Source organism: Macrotis lagotis, chromosome X (assembly GCF_037893015.1).
Source record: "Macrotis lagotis isolate mMagLag1 chromosome X, bilby.v1.9.chrom.fasta, whole genome shotgun sequence".
Classification (NCBI taxonomy): Eukaryota; Metazoa; Chordata; class Mammalia; order Peramelemorphia; family Peramelidae; genus Macrotis; species Macrotis lagotis.
Genome location: NC_133666.1, coordinates 3,175,689 through 3,199,521, shown reverse-complemented (window position 1 = coordinate 3,199,521; position 23,833 = coordinate 3,175,689). Strand labels below are relative to the sequence as shown.

Sequence of the window (23,833 nt, the reverse complement as noted above, 5' to 3'; positions counted from 1 at the left end):
TCAGTTTCTCCCCTCGTCCCCCACCCCCTGCATTTCTGGGAAGAGGATAGTGTCAATAGCACCTCCTTATTCCTAGCTGCTGGACCTTTCTCAATGGAGCACAAGATGGGTTTAGCTTTTGTGGCCACCGTATCACATACAACTTGAAGCAAGCTTCTGTCTAACTAAGCCTTTCCTGACTTCTGTGAGATTGATTCTTTGAATCTAAGTGTAAGTTCTGAAATTTACCCTTACAGCATTTCATCTTATTAGGCCCAAGTTTGGGGATCTTGGCTTTGTCATCCATTGTTTTAGCCCTTTCAGTTTGCAGATTTGATGACCAAGTTATTTTTACCTTTTTCCATGGCCAAGCTTAGATCCTGGACAGTTCACATGGAATAACTATCCATTTCTTTGAAACTGGCCATTCAACCAGTTCTGAATCCATCTAAATATATTAAAAAGTAGCCAGTACACACAGCCTTAGAGACAGGAAAACCTGAGTTCAGCTGTAGCTTGAGATATTCATCAGCTGTCTAACTTTGAGCAAATCACTTCACCTCTGCCTGCCTCTGTTTCTTTCTCTGTAAAATAGAGATCATTTAATAGCACCTACCTCTTAGAGTTGTGAGGATCAAGAGATAATGTTTGTGAAGTGATTAGCAATGTGCCTGGCACACTTGTAGTTACCATATGTGGTAGCTAGTTTTTATTTGATTGTTACTGTTATATATACAGTATACATTTTTCCAATGCTTTATCAAATACTTTGCTAAAATATAAATAAACTATGGTATCAGTTCTTTTCCATTGATCTTTCAGTTTAGGATCGCTGTCAAAAAAAAGAGGAAATTAACGTCATCTGCCCTCACTTGTTCTTGATAAAGCCATGCCTGTTTTTCTTCATTTTATTTTGTTATTTTGAACTCAACACATAAAAAAGCATTTTCATTTCTGAACATACACACAAAGAAGACTGTAGATGAATACATCTCCATTTTATAGCACTCATTTCTTATTTTTAAAAAAGTATATAATATGGCAAAGATACTGGAGTGGTTTGTTGACAACATTATTTTCAATTCTGTGCTACTTGTCTGTACTTTCTTTGGTTCTCCTCTGGGCATTTACAAAAATGTTTCAATGGCCCTCTTTTTTTGGTAGTAGTATTATCCCCATTAGAAAAAAAAGCATTTTAACAGCTAAACAGTCAAGCAAATCAAATTTAAGTAGTGACCTTGTCTAGAAGGCATATACCTCTTTTTGTACCCTGAATTCATCACCTTTCAGAAGGGGAATAACTCAGTCATATGTCCTCTAAAGACATGATCATTGTATTGATCAGAGTTCCTAAGTTTTTGTAAACTCTTTTTCTTTATACTGCTGATGTCTTTTAGCAAATTGTCCTGATTCTGATCACTTCACTCTGTTACAGTTCATGCTACTAAGTATTATCTCTAATGGTTTCCTTCATCATCATTTCATTATATTTATATACCACATTTTTTTGCTAATCATCAATTTTTGGGCACCACTTTATATTCTAGTTCCTTTTTGTTTTTTTTTTTCTCCTTTTAATTCCCCTTTTGGGAATCAAGAAATTTGTTTTGCTTGTAATTATTCCCTCCCCTCTGTTATCCTCCCTCTTAGCCCTTCCCAATCCTGATTTATTTCCTTTATGAATTTTATATGTTTCTTTCTGCATGAGGAACCCACTTTTCTGGATTTCAGAGAAGAATGGGGTTCATCTACAATAGCAATCCCCTCCATTGTGTTTGTATATTCTCACATTCTTTATTTAAAGAAAACCTCTTCCTTTCTTCCTTTCTATACTAGTGTACTCCTTTATCCTGTCTTCTCCATCCTCTCATTAAACATTCAAAACTGTGAACCCTAAAACCTGTAATCTTAAAAATATAGGGTTAAAATAAAATAACAGAAAAATATAGATTAGACATGAAGTTTTATTCTCTGGAATTTACCATCTAACCTATAAGTAGAGACCAGCTATCCAAGATGATCATGCCAGACTGGGAAAGAAATTGGATTTTAAACTGAAATAGAGAATGGGGAAAAATCATTAACCTCCTTAGTGGCCTAACCAAAGAAGTTGCACAATATCTCTGTCTGAAACTGCTCCTTAAAGATTATCATCTTTGTACAATATTATCTGAGACTCTTGTCCTCTTAAGTTTATAATTAGCATAGGGAGAGATACCTTGGAGTCTTAATTTTTTACCAGAAAGCTAATATGAAGCCTGAGTATCGTCTAAAGAAATCAATCTTTTGCCAGGCTATAGTTTTGAGAAATTATTATTCCTTGACAGCATAGAATCACTCCATCCAAAGGACTTTTTTTAATTCCTTCAATATTCTTTGAAGATATTCAGGTTTAAAGGGATACTTGTTTCTCCTCCCCATTTTAGAGTGTCAGCCCTACATTATCATATAGTCAGTCCCATTTAATTATTCAAACAAATTTATCTTTCTAGGTGTCTCTTGACTATTAAGTTTGTATTTCAAAGTTTGTACTAGTTTTTCCATTAGATATGCTTGAGAAATTAATAATTCATTAAAGGACCATTCATTCCCCCTCTTGTAGGATTAGTCTAAATTTTGTTTTTGTTTTATATCGGAATATGGTATTCCAGGGTCTCTTCTCATTTAGAGAAGAAGCTGCTAGTACAATTCTGGCTATCAGTCCTGAGAACTTAAACTGCTTCTTTCTGAATGCTTGATATATGTGTGTGTGTGTGTGTGTGTGTGTGTGTGTGTGTGTGTAACACACAAATTACACAAGTACATATTTGTTGTGGAAGTTTGAGATCTTTCTGTGTGACATCCTTCCACTCCTCAACCTCCTTTTGCTAGTTCAGATTCTTTCTGACACCTCACCCCAATGATACCCCACTTCCTTAGCTTATTGTTGCTGATAAACGGAAATATGGAAAGGTATTCCTTGAGTTCCTTTACCTGATTTTCCAGAAGGGAAGACTGGCACTTAGAACATAGATAATAATCACTTGACTGGCAGAAATGCAAACATTGGTCATTCTATGTAAGTCACTGCAAAATTTTCCCCCTGTTCATATTGATTGACATTCTCAGCCTTCTTTTTTGAACAACTCATAGGTATTTACAACTTCCTAAGCATTTTCTGAAGAGTGTTATTTACAGCCTTCTGTTGCCCCCTATCATCCATTCACAGCCAGCCTCTTCAGTTGTTGCATCAATTTGTTTCCCTTACCGATTTGTTTTCTCTACTTTGCCTTGCTAACTACCTTCTTTTCTTTCTCTTTGAGTTCTTACTCCTTAAGATCCTTAATCATTCTCATTCTTCTTCCGTCTTCTCTCTTCTCTCACAATCTTTGTCCAGCAGTAAAATCTGGACCTAATACTATTCTACTTCAAATTCTTCCAAATTTCCTTTTGCTGTATTCAGTGACAGACTTCCACTATCCAAATTTCCTTCTCATTCTTATTCAACTCAAATCTTCTTTTCTCACTCTTTTTTTACTTACTTTCTTCCACAGAAGCTGGAAATGGAATTGAAAGTTTACCTTTAATTCAGGATCTTATCACCTTTCACCTAGTCTAGGTTGCAATAGTCTATTGAAATAACCTCCTAACTGGTCTCCTTGCTTCCAAACTCTTCCTGTCCCCTTCACACAGTTCCCAAATTGATATTTCCTAAATCACAAATCTGTCTGTGTACCTCAGCCTAAAATGATTCTCTGTTACCTCTAAGATGAAATCCAAAGTCAATCTCACATTTAAAATACTTTATCATCTGGCTCCCACCTTGCAAGATAGATTCAATGGATCTTTTCTTCTTATTCTGTTCAAGCCAAAGTGACCTAGTAGATATTACCAGAAACTGACATGTCACTTGCCTCCTCCATGCTTTTGCCCATGCCTGGAATGTCCTCTCCCTTATTTTTTTCTCTTTAAATCCCTGGCCTCATTCAAATCTCAACTCACATACAAAATGCCTTTCCTGATACTTCCAAGTGTTCTCTCTTTTCTGAAATTATTCTATATATGCTTCTCTCTGTGCATATTATGTTTCCTAGCAGAATGTAAGCTCTTTGAGAGCAGGGACTGTTTTTGGTCTTGTTTTCATCTTACCAGATGTTAATAGATGCCTGTTGAATTGAGGTTGTGTGGAACTTTCCTGCTCAAAAACCTTCCACGACAAAAGACAAATTTCTTAGACTGGATTTTTAGACCCACTGAATCTGGATTTTCAGATTTATTTCACATTAGTCCTCTTTGCATATACAACATTCTAGCCAAAGTGGCCTACTAGCTGTCCCACATGCTCCCTGTTTTATCTCTTGAATCCATATATTTGCAGGAGCTTGGAATACAATCCCATTCCTCCTACCTCTGTCTCTCAGAATCCTCATTTTCTTTCCAAGCTCAGCTTGGTTGTCATCTCTTTCCTGAAGCCTTCCTTGATTTCCCTCAGTTGTTACTGCTTACCCCCATCTCAAGTGATTCTGCATTTCCTTCTGTTTTTGTGTTTTCTCACCCTAGTGGAATATAAATTGTCTTTGCAGTCTTGTACCTTGAACATAGTAGGTATTCAGAAAGTATTGATTGAATGGAATGGAGTTGGTGATAGGCTCTGAAGTATGTGTTGGGTTTGAATGGGCAGAGGAGACCACTTTGAAAATGGCAGGCAAAGGGAATCATGGGAACTGAGGATATAGAAGGCTCTAAGGTTGGCTCGGTCATGAAGGACCTTGGATGTCTGATTGAAGAACTGGAACTGTATCCTTCGAGATAATGGAGAGCCATTGTCCTTCTTTCACTAAGGGAGTGATATGATGAAAGTGGTGTTTTAAACAAATTAGTCTGGCAGGGGTGTGCAGGCTGAATTGGAAGGGGGAAAAAGAGACTGCAGGCATGGGGACCAGTGAGGCAATGGCATCTATCCAGGTGTGAAGTAATCAGGGCATGTCCTAGGGTTGTGGCAATAGAAATAGAGAGAGGGGGTTGCATTGGAGACACATTTGGAAGGAAAAATCAACAGAAGCAAAATGGGCTGTTGGCTTCAAGCCTTCCAGGAAGCGATCTTTCTTCCTTTTTAATGATGATGAAAAAATGCAAGTGAACCCATTATATAATTGCTGGCTATGATGAGAATTTAAAGCTTAAACAATTCAACAGGAGCTTTGGCTACTGTAGAGTGAGTACCTGATGTGGAGTGAATATCTCCAGTAAGCCCAGCACCTTAGAGAGAGCAAAGGAGGTCATGACACTATCCTCAAGGTGTCTGCAGTCTAAGGAGGGAAATCAAACGATTTAAAGGTCAAGAAAATACAGAAGAGAAGAAACTGTCATAATGTTTCTTAGAGGCCTCTGGATTAGAAAGGACCTGTGAGGTCATCTAGAACAACCAGTACCAAAGTCCAAATCCCCTTACTAATATCCTGGCAGGCAGTTATTCATTCTTACTTAACAACCTTTGGTAGTAGGGATCCTCCAGCATCTTGACATAGCTCTAATCAATGTGAAGTTTCCCCCTCAAATGAAGTCAAAATTGGCCTCCCAACAATGTCTACCCTCTGACTAGAGAGGGAAAGTTCCTCCTTTTCCATGTGGCAGCCCTTGAAATTCTGGAAGTCACTTCTGATTCCCTCACCTTTCTACAGATTCACTCTTTTCCAAGTTAAACCACCATTTCTCCAATTCAACCTTGTACATCTTAATCTCTGATGTGTCATCCTCCCCATGCTCCGGAAATGCTCTAACTTTTCAACATCGATCCTAAAATGTGCCCACACAGAACATGTTACTCCTGATATAGTTGGATCATGCTCAAAGACAGTACAACCATCACAAATCCATCCTGGATGGGCATTCTCTTAATGAAACCTGTACCACTCTTTGGGCCTGTCTCATACTGTTGGTTACTATTGTCCATGTGTTCCATTAAGATTTCCTGGATCTTCATCACAGAAATTACCTGTCCATCCATCTTCTATTTTGGACTTGACTGTTTTTGAACCCTAGTGTAAGATTTTATACTGATCCTTATGAGATTTTTATCTTACTCACTTCTTCCTGTTGTTGTAACCTACTGAGATGTCTTCTAGCTGTCATTTGAACTCTCACTTTCCACTTCATGTCATCTCTAGATTTCATAAATGTGTCATCTATGCCTTTATTTATATTAGTCTTTAAAAAAATTCAATGGCCTTTAAAACCTATAGGTGGAACTTATCTCTTCAAATGGAAAAGTAAATGTTAGATTGCTTTCTGTCAGTGGGAGGGGGGGAGAAAAATGTAAAACTCAAAACCTTGCAAAAAAATGATTGGTGAAAAGTCTGTTGTATGTTATTTTTAAAACAAATTAAAATATTTTTAAAAGAAAGAAAGAAAAAGAAAACTAAGCTCACCATAATGAAGACCTACAGTATCACCCACATTTCTTTGTTCTCCTGTCTATAGGGAAATGTCCACTTGGCGGGGGGGAGCTGTTAAGTTAAATATAAAAATGAAATTTTTAAATGTTGAAGGTCATAGGGAATAGAGGGATGTTCCTTCAAGTTGGCATCAATTCATTAATGAGTCCTCTTTGGACTCAATCATTCAACCAGTTCTAAATCTAAAAAATACTATCATCTAGCCCCCATTGCTCCATCTTTCCACACTGAAATCAATGTATATTCTGACCTTGGGATTTCCTTTTATCTATCAATTATAGTAATCTTTTCTGAAAGTCAAAATAAAGTTACCCCTATATCACCATTTTTAGTGAAGTCATGCTGGCTGGTAGTATTTATCACTTCCCTTTCTCAATGATCATCAAAAGTATCCCTTTAAGAATATACTCTAATATCTTGCTGGAAATCAAACTCAGAACTCAAGCTTATAGTCTGGGGACATCACTCTTTTTTTAAAAAGTCTAAATCTCTTGTCCCATTGATCACATTTTTCCCAAGACCTATGATAATAGTTCAGCAGTCACATATGCTAAATATTTCAGTGCCCTGGAATGCAAGCTATCTAGGCCCTTAGTGAATTAAACTAATGGAAGGTAGCCAGGTCATCTTTAACAGTCTTTTGGATTTCAATTCCCCCTTTAAATCATAATAAATAAATATTAAATCCTTGGGTTTCAATTTTCCTTTAACCTTTTCTACTCTAGGCTTCTCAGCTAGAGATCATTCTTCTTGGTAGAAAAAGCAGATGTAATATAAGTGTAGAGTACTTCTATATTCCTTCCAGAATCCTGTATCACACTGACCCCAAGGAGCAGTACCCCATTCCTTTTTAAATCATCTTCTTATTCACTTCCAACATATTTTAGAAGACCTTTTCTGTTGAGGAGAGTGAGTACTTGAGACAGTTACGTAATCCATAACAGATTAGAACTGGGGCAAAGCAAAATAATCCCAAACTGCCTGTGATCTAACGATAATTTGATTTTAGAATACATTCAGTATCTAGTTCACTGTGTTGCATATAGTAGGTGCTTAGTAAATGTTGAATTGGCTTGAATTCTATAGGGAGCTCAATGATGTTTTCATCACACTCATGCAATCATTTATCAAATGCTTCCCATTTACTAGATGCAGTGGGAGGTTCTAGAGATGATACAAGTTAATAGTCTATGGAGTTTACTGCATTAGAGTAGGGGAATAAGAACCAAACACAGATGACTAGAATACACATAAGTTTATTATCAGTGCATTGGGGAACTGAAGTCAAAATGCTACATGACGTCTAAAGTAGGAGAGCCTGGTGACCTAAGGATAAACTCCTAGGATGAGGTAATTTTGAAGATAGGTTTTACAGAATGAGTATGAACTCAACAGAGAAAGAGGGGAAGGAAGGATATTATACCCAGAGAAAAGCAGGAGCAGAGGTTTGATGGTAGAAGAACAGAAGTGTGTTTGGTAGGTGGTGACCACTCCAATTTGACTGGAGTACAGAATGCTTAGAGGAGAGTAAGATGAAAAAAATTCTATAAAGAGTATATATGAACTAGAAAAAAAGATATATATATATATATATATATGGAGGAGAAAAGGACCTAAAACAGATTTGAGAAGGGAATAAGGGAATAAGGAGGCAGTGAAGAAGCATAGGAATGTAAGAAGAGAATCTGAGGATTGTGGTATCTGAAGCCAAGACAGCAGAATCAGAGTGGCTGGAGTCTTTCTTTGCTCCAGGGCCATATAGAATACAAAAATGCCCCATTTTATATTCATAGCAGTCCTGTTTATGGCAAAGAATTGGAAATTAAATTAATGTCCTTCGATTGGGGAATGGCTGAACAAACTGTAGTATATGTATGTCATAGAACACTGTTGTTCTATTAGAAACCAGGAGGGATGGGAGTTCAGGGAAGCCTGGAGGGATTTGCATGAGCTGATGCTGAGTGAGATAAGCAGAACCAGAAAAACACTGTTCACCCTATCAGCAACATGGGGGTGAGGATCAACCTTGATGGACTTGCTCATTCCATCAGTGCAACAATCAGGGACAATTTTGGGCTGTCTGCAATGGGGGAAAACTGTTATCTTATTCTGCAATCTTGCTATCTCTTATACTTTATTTTTCTTCCTTAAGGATATTGATTTCTCCCTCAACACATTCAAGTTTGATCAATGTATAGCGTGGAAACAATGTAAAGATTGGCACATTGCCTTCTATGGGGGGTGGGGAGAATAGGAGAAAAATTGTAAAACTCAAAATAAATAAAATCTTTCTTTAAAAAAATGCCCCATTTTAATTCTTTTAAGGACTAAGCCATTTTTGTAGAAAAATGGAAAAAAGAGTAGCATTTTCTTTTCATCTGTTCCAGAAAGACACCGGTTAGTTTGTAAACCATCTGACATAGTTAGGGTTTGTTTTTAGAATAATTTCACACACATAAATCTTTATTGCTTGCCCAAAGCTTATCACTAGAAGAGAGAAAAGAGGAGAATATAAGCAATATTTACACCTGGAATATTATATTTCTACTTGCAGAAACTTGATTTGATGGACAGTAGGAAGTGATCATGAATTTTCAAATAAGGGAGTGACAGGGTTTTTAAGAAGATTACTTTGGCAATAATGTGCAGGATAGATTGGCAGCAGAAAAACCTGTTAGGAAATTATTACAGTAATACAGGCACAAATTGATGAGGGCCTCACAAAGAAAATATAAAGAAAAAAGGATGAATTCAGGTAACATGGAGAACCAATGGGACATGATGAGTGATTGGACACAAGTATAAAAAGAGAAAGACAACCCCTACTAAAGTTGAAGTACTGTGGAAGTAAGAATATATTGACATTGAAAGAAATTGAAAAGTTACAAGAATATCTAGTTTTGAGGTGATAATTAATCATCCTTACAATATTGCTTTTTTCTTTGGACAGTGTTCCTCTATTTCTGCTTCCTTTACTTTGCATCATTTCATGTAACTCTTTCCAAGTTTTTCTGAAACCATCCCCTTTGTCATTTCTTATAGCACAATGGTATTCCATAATATTCATGTACCACAAGTTCAGCCATTCTTTGATGGATGGATATCCCCTCAGTGTCTTATTCTTTGCCACCACAGAAAGAGCTCCTATAAATATATTTGAACATGAGTTCACATTGGGTCCTTTTTTCCTTTTTCTTTGATTTCTTTGGGATGCAGACCTAGTAGTATTACTGGGTCAAAGAGTATGTACAGACTTACAACCCTTTGGGTATAGTTCCAAATTGCTCTCCAGAATGGTTGGATCAGTTCACAACTCCAACAACAGTGCATTAGTGTCTCGGTTTTCCCATATCTTCACCAACATTTATCATTTTCCTTTCTTGTCATCTAAGCAAATCTGATGAGTATGGGGTGGTACCACAGAGTTGTTTTAATTTGCATTTCTCTAATTATTAGTGAGTTAGAGCATTTTTATAAGACTTGATAACTTTGATTTCTTCATCTGAAAACTGCCTCTTCATATCCTTTTTACCATCAATTGGAGAATGACTCATTTTTATAAATTTGGCTTAGTTTCCTATATATTTGAGAAATGAAACATTTATCAGAGAAAGTTTCTGTCAATTTTTTTCTACTTTTCTTTAAAGCTTGTTTTCATGTCTTCTTCTGAGTTTGTGTTTTCAGCTTCCCCATTACTACAGCAGCTCTTCAGAGTCAGGTTCATTTGTTTATTTGCCCATTTTTTTCAACCTGCTTTTTGACTTTGGACTTTGTTAGAGTTGGGCTGTACTCACCTCTGAGAGTGGGAAAGGGGGAGGATGACTGACCTGAGCTTTTGTCTTTTATATCCTTATGTTGTTTTCACAGATAGGTTTAAAGACCTGTTCCAAGGTGGTGTGATCTGGGGGAGAGTTGTGGCCACTGCTCTCCAGTCTGCACTCTACTCCTTACCCAGGTAGGGCTCCTGATCCCCTGTGCATGCAAGTGCTCCTCTCCTCCCTAAAACTGTAACCTAGAAGTAATTAAGGGGCAGTGGAGTTGTCAAATGACACCTGGTCCTATGCTCGGTGTCTGACATGAATGCCTTATAATCTTTTTCTCACCAGGTATTCAGTTCCCTTACCATCTCTGGGCTCTGGGTGCTCCTGTTACTGCTGCCCTGCCACCTCCAAGGTCCAAGTTGGTATGATTTCTGCTGTACTGTGCTCTTGGCCAGTCCTCATGTCAGTGCTGCAGACCTCTCTCTCTGTCCTTCTAACCTGTCATGGACTGGCAAAATGTCTCCCTCTGCCTTTTGGTTGATTATGCTACTTAGAATTTGATTTGATAGGTTTTTAAAAATTGTTTAGAGAGAGATGTTGGGAGAGCTCAGGAAAAAAATGTTCCTTTTACTTCTCATCTTGGCTCTGCCCCTCTGTAGTTAGAGATCTCAGAGTAATCAGCCTAGTGATTTGAGAGTGGGCAAAGGCCTCCAAATGACTGAGTGTAGAATTAAAAAATAAAGGGTGAGGATATGGGCAGTAGGAAGAACAAGGAGAGACAATTAAAAAACAGAGAAGTAGTTGGAAAGGAAGGAAAATTAGAAGAACATGGCATTGCAGAAGCCAGAAAAGAAAAAGCGCTTGAAGGAGGGAGTAGGAGAGTTTAAAGAAGGGGATATTTATCATTGGGATTCCAATGCCACTAAAAACCTCATGGAAGATGAGAATTGGAAAGAGGCCATTGTTTTAGACACCATTAGTGAATTACATTTGGGCTACCATAGAGGGTATTCATGGAATCATGCCATTTCAGAGGTGAAAGGTACATCCATCAGTGGTCATCTAGGTCAACCCATCACTGAAAAAGAATTCTGGTTTTCTATCTCTAAGAAGTGATCATCCAGCCTTTGCTTGAAGACTTCCTGAGGCAAAGCTACTACTTCTTCAAGTAATCCATTTCCCTTTTGGATAGATCTAATTATTAGGAAGCATTGTGGGGGGGCGTTTTTTCTGACATCAAGTTTAAATTTGCCTTTTGGTAACCTCCCCCTCCCCTAACCTCCCATTGCTCTTAGTTCTGCAAATCAAATCTCTCTCCCATGTGACAGCCCTTCAGAAATTTAAAGGTAAGTCCTCATGTCTCCCCTGAACCATCTCTTCTCTAGGCGAAACATGTCCAGTTCACCTTCCTCCCTCCTGGTAGCTCTTCTCTGGGCATTATTCAGTGGCCATGGTGCCCAGAACTGAGCATAATACATCGGAGGTCAAAGGGAAGAGCATTTCCATTTTTCTTTGAAGCTGTGTTTTTGTGTTTATCATTCCTACATCAATTTGAGTTTGGACTAGATGACCTCTGAGGTCTCTTCCAACTGGAAGGTTTGGGGATTAAAGTTCATTTGTGGTGATGGAGGCAAAAGCCAGATGACTGGGGACCAAGCCAACAGAGAGTGAGTCAATTGGAAGCAATGACTTGGGGGCCCTTTGTGCTTCAGTTTCTCTAAATTGAAACTGACCCTCTGACCATTAAGTTCCCATCACCTCTCACTAGGTTCCATGGTGCCTCTGACTCATCTTTCCTTTTGCTCTTTTCCCCAGAATGTGGTACCACAGGCTATCTCAGATATACTGCAACATTCAGCACCAATTGAAGGGAGGAGTCAGACGCCAGACCTTTCAGTATCCCTGCTTCCAGAACAGATTTCAAGCAGCTCTCCGATGGCAGCACACAGCCCTGGGGCCTCAGAACTGTGCCTGGCAACAACATGAGGATCATTTGGGTAGGAACTGGAAGAGGCATAAACTGAGGAAGGGGACTTTGATACCATCTGGAGATGTTTGCCAAGAGGTTTAGAGAATCTCTGGCAGTTGAATCCCACGCCCCACCACCCTTTTCAATTAGAGTTGATGGCAGCAAAGATAATGTCCTCTAAGGTGCCTGACTTATGTCAACTAACAACTACTTATGAGAGTGATTAATGACGATGACATCTTTGTGAATTCAGTAGCAAAAAAAACTGTCCATCACCACTCCGTGAATGGTTCTGTGTTGGGTACTGGGTACACAAAGATCAAAATGAGAGAATGTCTGTCTTCAGGGTGCTTACATGGGAGGGTTGGAGAAGACTCAGAAAAGCATATTAGTCATCAAGGGGAGCTCAAAGGAGAAAGTCAAGCAGAGTTCTTTGGATCAGCACTGAGAACAGGGGAGAGGCTTGAAGGGAAGATAGGGAACCTGGAAGAAAGAGAAGAATTTTGAGAGGTGGATGGCTTGGGGATGTATAGCCCAGGTTAATGCATGGAGATCAGAGATGGACAATGAGCTTGGGCAGGTTGGGCATTGAACTTATGAAGGAGTATATTAAGACTCAGTCTTGAAGAATTTTGGAGCCAAGATGTGAATAGTCTTTATTGCCAGGTGAGAGCATAGGGGTGACATGGCCAGACCTATGCTTTAGAAAGATGATTTTAACAATTTTATTGAGGATGGATTAGACAGGGGAGACAGTAAGAGCAAGAAGACCATTCATTCATTCAGCAAGTATTTATGAGTCACCTACTACATATCAGGCACTGTACTGGGCATTGTAGAGATTTTTTTTAAATTATGTCCTACTTTCCATGACCCCATTTGGGGTTTTCTTGGCAGAGACACTAGAGTGGTTTGCCCTTTCCTTCACTACCTCATTGTACAGATGAGGAAACTGAGATAAACAGTGAGGTAACTTCCCCAGAGACACACAACTTGGAAATGTCTGAGGGCAGATTTGAGCTCAGGATGATGAATCTTCCCAATTCCAGGTCTGGAGTTCTATACACTGCAGCACCACCCAACTGCCAGGGCATGGGGAGATAAAAGGTAAAAAGAAAACAGTCTGTTCTCAAGGACCTCATATTCTGCTTGCAGAATGGGAAGGAACAAAATGAATATAAATGAATTTAAGGAATATTTTGGTGCAGTGCAGAGGCACTGAATTTGGAGTAAGAATTCCAAGTTGGAATTCCAATTCCATTATGTCCTATGTGGGTAAGTCATTTCTGCTTTCTAAACCTCAGTTTCCATGGCAATGAATGAGGTTATTGGATTCCATATCCTCTATGGTCCTTTCAGATTTTGATGTAGGATATATAACAGAAAATATACACAAAGCAGTCCCAAACTTGAGGCACAAGAGAGTTCACCTTGTAGGAAATGGCTCTGGAGCTGAGCCTTGAAGGAAGCCCAAGTTTATAAAAAATGAAGGTGAGGGAGGAAAACCATTCCATGAGTGGAAGGCAGCCTCTGCAATTATAGGAGATGAAATCTTGTATATGGGGAGCAGCAATTAGAAGTCTGCTTGGAACATAAAGCGCATGAAGGAGAGTGAGTAAGCCTGAAAAGGAAGAATGGAAGTAGTCAATAAATGAACAGATGCTACCTGGAGGAGTTTAGATTTTATCTTCTAGATTCTGGAGCAGGGTGGTATCCCATGCCTAGGCCTGTGTTTTAGGAATATCCATTTGACAGCCATGTCATCAGTTAAGAGGCTATTACATTTGTCTGAGTGGATGAGAGAATATGCAAGGTTGGAGTGGGGAACAGAGGCAAGATAACAGAATGAGAGGAAGTTGTTGAACCTAACTTGCCTTTGACCTTTCTCCACAATAATCTAAAAACTACAACAATCCAAATTTTGATAGGGAAATCCAATAAAAAGTCATAGTGAGTCATTTTTCCTACACATGGAATGTCAAGGTGATAGAGGTCTGTTAGAATTTTGTCTATGGAGAACAGCAATTAGAGACACTAAGGACAGGATCTGGCCAGGAATATGCATGATAGTGGCCAGTAGTATTCCAATGCCTAGAGATAGAAGGACAGGCAAGATAAGACATCTGGGTATAAAGAGATCCCAGGGGATGATGATTATTAATGATGATGATGATGATGATGATGTGTCTGGGATAGTGCTAAGCACTTTATAAATATTTTCTCATTCAACCCTCTCATTAGCCCTGAGAGATAGGTGCTGTTATTATCTCCATTTTCCAGATGAGGAAACTGAGGCAGTAAGAGATTAAAGTAATTTACCCTATGGTCATGAAGCTAGTAAGTGTCTGAAACATATTTGAACTGCCATCTTCCTGACTTCAGACCCAGTGCTTCATCCACTGGAACAGCTGTCTGCCCTTAACTAGTGCTGAGTTCTATAACAATCTGGCAACTCTGTTGCCCATTACCCAGTTCTGAATACTAGAACAAAGAGGCACAGTCTTAAGAGCAGATCTTAACTGTATAATGAACAAGAAACAAGTTCTGGAAATGTAACCTTGTGGATATGATTGCCAGACCGGGATGATGACTTAGTTTTAGCCTATCCCCCAGTACCATAATCTTGTTGAGGGATACCCAAGATAGGCATCCCAGACCAAAGGGGAGCCAGAAGTTTAGTTGTTTTGACCCTGCAGGGCCTCACAGCAGGCCAGTAGTAACTGAGTTCAGCAGCTGTCTATTGAAACTGCCAACCAGAGACAAGTCAATAGACTCAAACCTTCATCAGGAACTTGTAGAGCATAAACTATGAGGGCAGTGAACAGACCTTCTCTGGTATCACCCCACTTTGCAAGCACTGAAAACATGTAGGCCTCCAACTGGAATTGGTAAAGCATTTAGAAGGGTAGAAGAAAACAGAAATCTAGGTCAGATAGCTTATACCTCCTGCCCAAGTGCACATTGAGTCCGAAGTCAGGAAGAAGATTGGAAGAATGAACAAATGGCAGAAAAGGAACCCAACCAATAAAGAACTTCTATGATAATGGGGAAAGTCAAGTCACAAACTCATAAAGCAATCATTTGAGAACATCAGCAAGCAAAGTCTAAAGGAAAAATGCAACTGGGACACAAGTCTAACAAGAATTCTTAGAAGAGATTTTTGGTTGTTTTTTGTTGGGGTTTCTTTAAAGCAAAAGAGATTTGAAAAAATCAAATGCATTTTGTGGAAGAAAGATGGGAAAAGAGAATTAACAGCTTGAAAAGAAGAGGTCCAAAACCTCACTGAAAAAAAAATAATTCTGAAAATCAGAATAGGCCAAATGGAAGCTCATTAATGACTCTGTGAGATATCAAGAAATAACAAAACAAAGCTAAAAAATCTGAATATGTGAATCATATCATAAAAAACTGACCTAGAAAATATATCGAAGAGAGATAATTTAAGAATTCTTAGACTAGACTATTCAAAGACCAGAAACAAAAAAGGAGCCTGGACATTTAATTTTAAGAAATCATAGAAGAAAACTGCTCAGATTTCTTAGGAAGCAAAATAGAAATTGAAAGAATCTACCAGTACTCTCTGAAACTCCAAAACGAAAGCTCCTAGGAATATTATAGCCCAAATCCAGAGCTCTCAGGTCAAGGAGTAAATACTGCAAGCAACCAGAAAGAGAGAATTCAGGTACCAAGGAGCCACAATTAGGATCACTGCATTAAAGGAATGGAGAAGTTGGAATATATCTCAGAAGGCAAAAGATCTAGGCTTATAGCCAAGAATAACCTACCTAGTAAAACTCTGTCTCTGTGTGTGTGTGTGTGTGTGTGTGTGTGTGTGTGTGTGTGTGTGTGTGTGTGTGTATAATTCTACAGGGACAATGGGAAAGGGGGTGGGAATGAACTTGTAATGAAATTTCCAAGTGTTTTTGATGAAAAAACTAGAGCTGAAATGAAAATTTGACATAGAAAACACAAGACTCAAGAGAAGTATAAAAATTGAAAGAAATTATAAGGAATGAAACAAGATTAAAGTGTTTATATTCTTATTTAGGGAGGTGAGATAGGTTATTATGGAAATATCCAATGATTTGTTGATAGGAATTGCCACCAGTCATACTTACAAACGCACAGAGATATTTTAAAACCAGGTTTTATTGTGCTAAGAGAAAAGGCTCTTGATTCTAAATTACCTCTGGGCTTATGCAATTCCTAGTTACATCAGAGAAAAAAATACAGTTGCCAAAGGGAAAAGGTAAAAATTTATGTTTCATAAATAAACTTGTAAACTTATATAATCGACAAATAGAGAGGAAGGAGGTTTATATGTCAAACGATAACTGGAGAAACATTGCAATAGATCAAGTTATAAATTGATCATCAAATATAGCCAGAAATGAGTAATACAAAGGGTTATCTCAAAATGAAGCCATTATTGGAAGTCTCAACTAAATTCCAAAGGGAATTAACTGGCTACATGATTTTCTTTACAGTTACAATAGCTGATCTAGAGCCAAATAAAAAGGAAGTGTAAATCTTATGCCATTCCTTCCTCTTGATCTTAGAGGGAAATGGAAATAAAATGCTCCTCTGTGACTATAATCTTATATATCCAGTCAATCACCTCTCTAAATGCCTCAATAGCAATTTTATGATAAACATTTCTATAGGCAGATACAAGTCTTGAATACACCAGCAAAACAGAAACAGCAGATAAATTAACATTATACCATAATTTACTTAGTTCACCATCTTTGACTCCCAACCCCACCTGTCCATTTAGACAACAGAGTTTCACGTCCCATGAAGTTACCTGCTTCTGGGAAACATTTCTCTTGCAAATACTGTGCTAAAAGAATCTGTCTTCAACTAATGTTTATGAAGTGTGCAGTTTAGTACAAACAATAGGATGAATTAGATGATCATGATATCTGGATCCAGTCTTGTTATTTAGTGGAGTATTGGAAAAGTGTTGTTTCCAGTAGATCCATTTCCCAGGTTCCAAGTCACTTGCAAAGGTTCCTTAGGTAAGGCTGTTTAAACCCTCTAGCAATAAGACTTAGTCCTGACAAAATCTAATCACATTGTCTTTCCAGTGATGGAAACCATGTGATGGAAACCAGATCAAACCTTTTACCTTAAAGTACATTTCAATGTTCAGAGAAGTTCACTGCTATTTCTATTTTTATCTAATATAGACAGATAGCTGATAGATAAATGGATAGATAGATAGAGAAAATGATAAAAGAAGTGACCACAAAACCTAAACAGTTAAAAACAAACACCTCAAAGCAATGGGGTTATTTATACTTACGAAAGTAGACTGTAACAAAGATCTATTAGAGAAAGTGGCTGTGATGGAAGAAATATCTCCTTTTTAAGTTCATGAGGTATGTTACTGCTGCTGAATAAGCATATCACAATGCAGAAATTATAGAGGTAAAAATCTATGCTTTATTGTACTTAAAGAGGTTCAGAAAAATAGAAAAATGACCCTGAGCAAAACTGAGGGTTCTAAAGAGACTTTTATAGACAGTTATAGCAGAGAGACAAATAATTTTTGACATTTGGCAGTCTAATCAATCTTCTAAGGCCATAAAATTGAACAGTTAAATAGAATCATAATTTCATATATCTCCTATGGAAGCAAACTTAGCTAAGCATCTTAGGTAAACCAAGTCACATTTGTGAACCCTAAAATTGTAAACCTTAAAATATAGGGTTAAATAAAATGACAAAAAATACAGGTTAGAAATGAAATTTTATTCTCTGGTGGAGGCCATTATGGTAATAACCGCCCCTAGCTGAGGGAGATCAGGATACTTATACAGCAGCAAGGGAGAGGGAACAGGAGATGTGTGTGTGTGTGTGTGTGTGTAACAAGAATAGACAAAAGGTTAAACTTCCATGGAGGCCATCCTATTAAGTAAATCATCATTTGATCATCCTTATACAACACTATCTAGTCTAAGGGAGGAAGCCTTCTTTACTGGATGGAAATACAGAGAAGGCAGGACAAGTATTCCCAGCATCCTGATCACAGTCTTCCTGAGGTTGTAATTAATATAGGGGAGATACTCATTGACTTCTTACCTACTGGCAAAAGTGACTATAACCTGAAATTGAATAGTGTTCTAAAGAAATCAGCCTTTTGCCAGTAAAAGAGTTGTGAAAAGCTTTATTATCATCATCAATATTGTTATTATCATCATCATTATCATCATTACACTTTGACATGCTATAGATTAAAAATTACATGTAGAGGCTTCACAATGGGCTGATTGAAAAGGTAGATTTATATGCCTCTGAGATAACTACAGAGTAGGAGTCAATAATGTTTCTTCACAAATAGTTAGCTAAATCACCTTGGAAAGTTCAAACTCCTCTTTAACTTCCTATCTGAGGATTGCAAAAAGTCATCCCTTAAAATTATCATTCGCATTGAAGCTGGGGAGAATGTGGCCATTTAAAAGGTCAGGTGGGTACATAAAAGAATTCATGTTAAAAAACCCAACTCTGATCCAGAAAGAATTTTAGGAGCAAAAGTTTAGTTTAATTCTTGCTATGAACTAAAAGGAAAGAGAGATTAAGGGACAGGAAAACACTGATCCCTAAACAGAGAAGGAAGCTAAAGGAAAGAATAACCTAGACCTAAACCACCATGAGAGGTTGAGTAGTTAAGAAAGCTATAGGGGAAGGAGAGTTTGGGGGATCATGTGCCCCCAGAGAAGACTGCCCTCCAAAGGCAGATGAGTAGCCCAGCTGAGAGGAAGTGAGCAAGCTTTTTAAGGACAGAGATGGAGGTGGGGATGGGTAGCCCAGAGAGCAGAGATGTGGTAATTAGAGATTAAATTGATGAGGAGCAGTCACTGCCCAATTGTCTTGATAGGATTTCAGGGTGAGGCAAGATACTTAAAGTTCATGGTGGGGGGTGGGGAAGACACATGGTTAGTACAGAGAGCACAGGTCAACAACTATAAAACATATTTTTATTTCTAGAACATATAAACAAAAAACAGGCTTCAGTTAGCCAAAATGTAATAAAATTGATAAAAAGAAATCAAAAATGAAAAGTTATCATCACACTATGAAAGGAGGAAGGACTCTGCTGAGTCAAATCAGGACTGATTCCTCAGGCCCCAAATTTTCAATTTGTGTTATAGGTATAGCAAGGGAAAATTCCTTTAACTCAGTTTAAATTCAGGTAAAAGTCAGAGATACCTTTTAGAACAGCCAGTCAGACCCCAGATTCCATCGAATTCACAGAATAGCAAAGCCAAACCAAGAATCAACCAGGTAGGAAACATTCCTGTTCAGAAAGGAAATAGCTCATTGGGGAATCTGAGTCAAGAGAATCCTGCCAGGGCATTTATAATTCCATCTTTTCTACCTTCTCAGTCTTTAACATTCATCAAGTAGCATTCCCCAAAGAGACTTTGACTAAGCAACATTTAGCACTTCCTTCGAATGGTGTATTGAGGGCTTAAGAAAAGCAATTATACCTGAATTCAAAACTTAGCAATTCCAATCCCAGTTCCATCCCACAAAGCAGATTTTCTACTGCTTATAATTTAGAGAAACAGAATTTTCCTATGGCCTGAACAGTTGGTCAGCACTAAATAGCAATTTTTATTGAGTATTTATAAACCATCTTAACAAAAGCATCTAGTCACCATTTTGTGTCAGGTTAAACCCATTCTCATATAAAAATCAGTTGAGAAATTGAGAAAATATCCACATTCTAGAAATTTCTACAGAAAATGAATATACAGCACATTCACACATCATCCAGACCATTCATTAAATAAAGAAGAAATGTCATTCCCTTCCATGACTGTGAGAATCCTGGGAACAGAGCTTATTATCTCCTGTAAGAAAAGGGGATTTTCAAATGAACACCAAATGAGCTTCATTTAGCTATTTCAGGCAATCTATAATCAGAAGGGCAAGTTGCCATCCAAATAAAACAATAAAACAATTACTACATTCTAGGTACAAGTTAACAACATTTCTTATAGGATAGTTTCCCAAAAGTGCAATGGCAGAAACTATAGATATTAATAAGGGCCCAGATTTTAGATCGTAGACCTAAATCAAAACTTATTACCTGGTAAATGACATCAATTCAGTTCAATGCGTTCTTAAATTTTCTTGCAAAAACACATCATTAGCCTGTCAGGTTGAGGCGCTCTATACCAGTTATTTCTAGAAATCAGTATAAGCACTTCAAAATCCAGTTACACTCTTAGATATACAACTGACTCATTTCTTGTGGTTTATAGCATTTACCTTAATGCCAAATCCCCAAACTATTTTCCTTCAAAAACTCTTTACCTTTCAGAAAACTAATCCTGCAACCCTTAAAAATATAGCATTCAAATAAATGACAAAAAATAAAGCTTAAACATTTCAAGTTTTATTCTCTAAGATATTACCTCTAACCTATAGGTGATGGCCATTAAGAAAATAATCACACTTGAACTGGAAAAGAGTTGAACTTTTACACAAAAACAAAGAATAGTGAAAATTATTAATATCCTTTGTGGCCTAACCATGAAAGTTATACAATGTTAAGTTGCCCAAATTGATCTTCAAAAACCATCACCCTTGTAGGATATTATCAGATCTCTCATCGTCTCTTCCTGGCAGGACCAGTCTCTCCCAACATCCTGATCATTTTCCTGATCATCAACATGAGGGAGACACCCAAGAGTCTTCATTTCTTACTAAGGTGATTGATATATGATTTACCAGGATTATAATTTTGAGAAATTTTTCTGCTTAACTTTATTCCCCATTTTGATCACAGCTAAAGTCAGCTATAGATTATTTAAAGAGGTATAGAAAAAGGATGAGGAACATACTGGAGAGAGAGATAGCATCTATTAAAAACCTAGGGTCACGACAAGAATGGACAGGCAACAAACATGAGGTCTTCCTCTAAAGGGGGATCACATGCGGGGGACACATAAGGATGGACAATGCATTTACAGAATCAAGGGAAAGGTGACAGAGATCAAAGGGGGCAGTCCCTTTTGATTAAAACCTCTACAAACAAATGCAAGAGGGAGAAAATAAACAATAACCAAAATTTCTGGTCCATTTTTTCTTTGTTTTGGAGACACTGATGTCCTTCTGTATCTCTGGACACTGTCAATGACAGACTTGTTCCAAGTACATTCAGGTTACTTGCCTTTCTGGTAAAAGAAATATCTCAACACAAAGTTTTAAACAGGATAAAACTCATATTTTGGATTCTCCTTGATTTTCCAATTGTCACACATAGACCTCACTTACAAATAGAAACTTTTGAACATTAAACATTTTATTTTTGACATTATCTTATTCTTTTATTCATTCCCCTATTTGGAGGGTGTCATTCTACTCAACAAAATAAATTCCCATAAAACAAGGATTCCATTGTAAAAGTGAATTCTTTAAAGATCTAATTTAATTTGAGCTTGTAACACACCCATTTGATCATCACTATAGAACAGAGACTATACAATAAATTATTTTTGAATATAAAACAGGTTTTACCTTTTGTTCATATTTAAGATGAATCAAAAATCCTTAACTGAAAATGTGTTTTTTCTTTAAAATATTTTAAAATAGACTACAGCAACACGTGGCTAAAAACAGATGCCAAAACTACACACTAACCTAACTGACTATTTAGAACATGGCATAGGGGCGGCTAGGTGGCACAGTGGATAGAGCACTGGCCCTGGAGTCAGGAGTACCTGGGTTCAAATCCGGCCTCAGACACTTAATAATTACCTAGCTGTGTGGCCTTGGGCAAGCCACTTAACCCCATTTGCCTTGCAAAAACCAAAAAGGAAAAGAAGAACATGGCATAAAATTTGATACTTGATTTTAGTATTAATCATCTGACATGATCATAGAAATTCATCATGAAGATCATGAACATAAGAAAAGGAAAAACTTAGTTAGATTCAATTTCCAGGCAGAGATCATGGACATAAGCCAGACTTTTAAGTCCTCCCGGTAAGACATTTCCATAATGTCATATTTGGGAAATCGAATCAGATTTCAAAAATATGCTCTCTTGACCTTGTCCCAATGAACCTGTCGCCTGCAGGGTCATATCCAAAACCCCTTAGGGTTACTGGCATCAATAGAACATTGGCTCAACAGCAGCTCCTTTGCTGATCATACCTGGCGTCCGACAGAATAATACCAATTTAACAGTTCCATAAGATCTTAAATAGAAAATTCCAAATAATTAGAGCTTCAAGTGAGTTCAGCTCATGAGGATCCAAATATTAATTATAATTTCACATTGGCACAACAAACCCATCACAGAAAACTCACAAATTATTTTATATATGTTCAAATAAGACATAAACAATAAACCATTGCTTCCAGAATCCTTTAAAAATATTTAGAACATCTTTAGGTGACTTTCAAATGATTGCATATAATTCTACAGGTGTTCCAAATTCCAGGTTCATTAGATTACCAATAAGATAATACATGAATTATTACCCTTTACTAAACATCAGGTTTCCATACTGAAAACTTATTTTCTTAGCTTAATGGTTTTTATATTTTGTTTCATAAATTTATTCATGTCTATCCAATCTCAGAAAAGAAAATGAGATTTTTCAAGAATTTTATCTTACACTTAGAATAATTTCAAAATACCAATATAACTCTTACTTTTGCCATGGAATGGCGACAAACTTAGACCAAAACACCAAGAACTTTTCTACTTTACAGTAGGATTATTTCAATAACTTTCAATGCTTTTAATATTAACCAAATGGCTAAAATGATTTAGTATTGCAATGGCCGCTTCCAATTTTCTATGAAAACCAAAAGCAATATCATCATATTATTGCAACGTATCAGCTTACAGATTTGAAAATTTAGTAAACCTTATGTAAATCGCAGGAAAATTTTACAAACATTCTCTTTCTGAGACTGTCTCTTTTTTTTTTAGGTTTTTGCAAGGCAAATGGGGTTAAGTGGCTTGCCCAAGGCCACACAGCTAGGTAATTATGAAGTGTCTGAGGCCGGATTTGAACCCAGGTACTCCTGACTCCAGGGCCAGTGCTCTATCCACCGTGCCACCTAGCCACCCCTGTCTCTCTTTTTAAAAAAAAAAAAGTAGTAATAAATATTCTTGATGTAAAATGGCAATCCAAAAAACCTTCATGAAATATATTAGTCATGATCCATTCATTGTATCTCTTTCTTATTTCAATCTTAAAACAAAAATAAATCTTTAAATTTTATCAAACCTAAACTGGTATAAAATTTAAGTATCATAGATAAATCCCCAAAAGTTCACATACACTATACCTCTAATTATCAGAAGGTTCCTAAGCACCACTTTTCTTGAGTCAAAAAGTGTTTACAAAAGGAAGATTTTAATTTAAATTAAATTTAAATTTTTAATTTAAAATAGAAGACACCAAATGATAAAGTTCACCAAGGTTTTAAGATTTTCAATCCATTCGTTTTGTCCTCACAAAAGCAGGAATAAGGGGTGGCTCAGTGGCGAGGTGGATAGAGCACTGGCCCTGGAGTCAGGAGGACCTGACTTCAAATCCGGCATCAGACACTTCATAATTACCTAGCTGTGTGGCCTTGGGCAAGCCACTTAATCCCACTGCCTTGCAAAAAGCCTAAAAAAAACCAGGAATAATCCTACATTAAAAATTTACGTT

General features: G+C 37.4%; 1 protein-coding gene across 5 annotated transcripts in view; it reads left to right on the top strand.

Moving 5' to 3' along the window:
• The window catches only part of TMLHE (trimethyllysine hydroxylase, epsilon), a 126,502-nt gene that overhangs the window by 35,125 nt on the left and 67,544 nt on the right, over nucleotides 1-23,833 (top strand). The window contains exons 2-4 of one of the 5 annotated variants that reach the window (XM_074204920.1): nucleotides 10,281-10,368; nucleotides 10,520-10,592; nucleotides 11,990-12,171. In XM_074204920.1, coding sequence (XP_074061021.1) covers nucleotides 11,991-12,171 — 181 coding nt within the window. In that variant the 5' untranslated portion in view covers nucleotides 10,281-10,368; nucleotides 10,520-10,592; nucleotide 11,990. The other 4 variants (XM_074204919.1, XM_074204921.1, XM_074204918.1 and 1 more) reach the window with 4 other exon arrangements.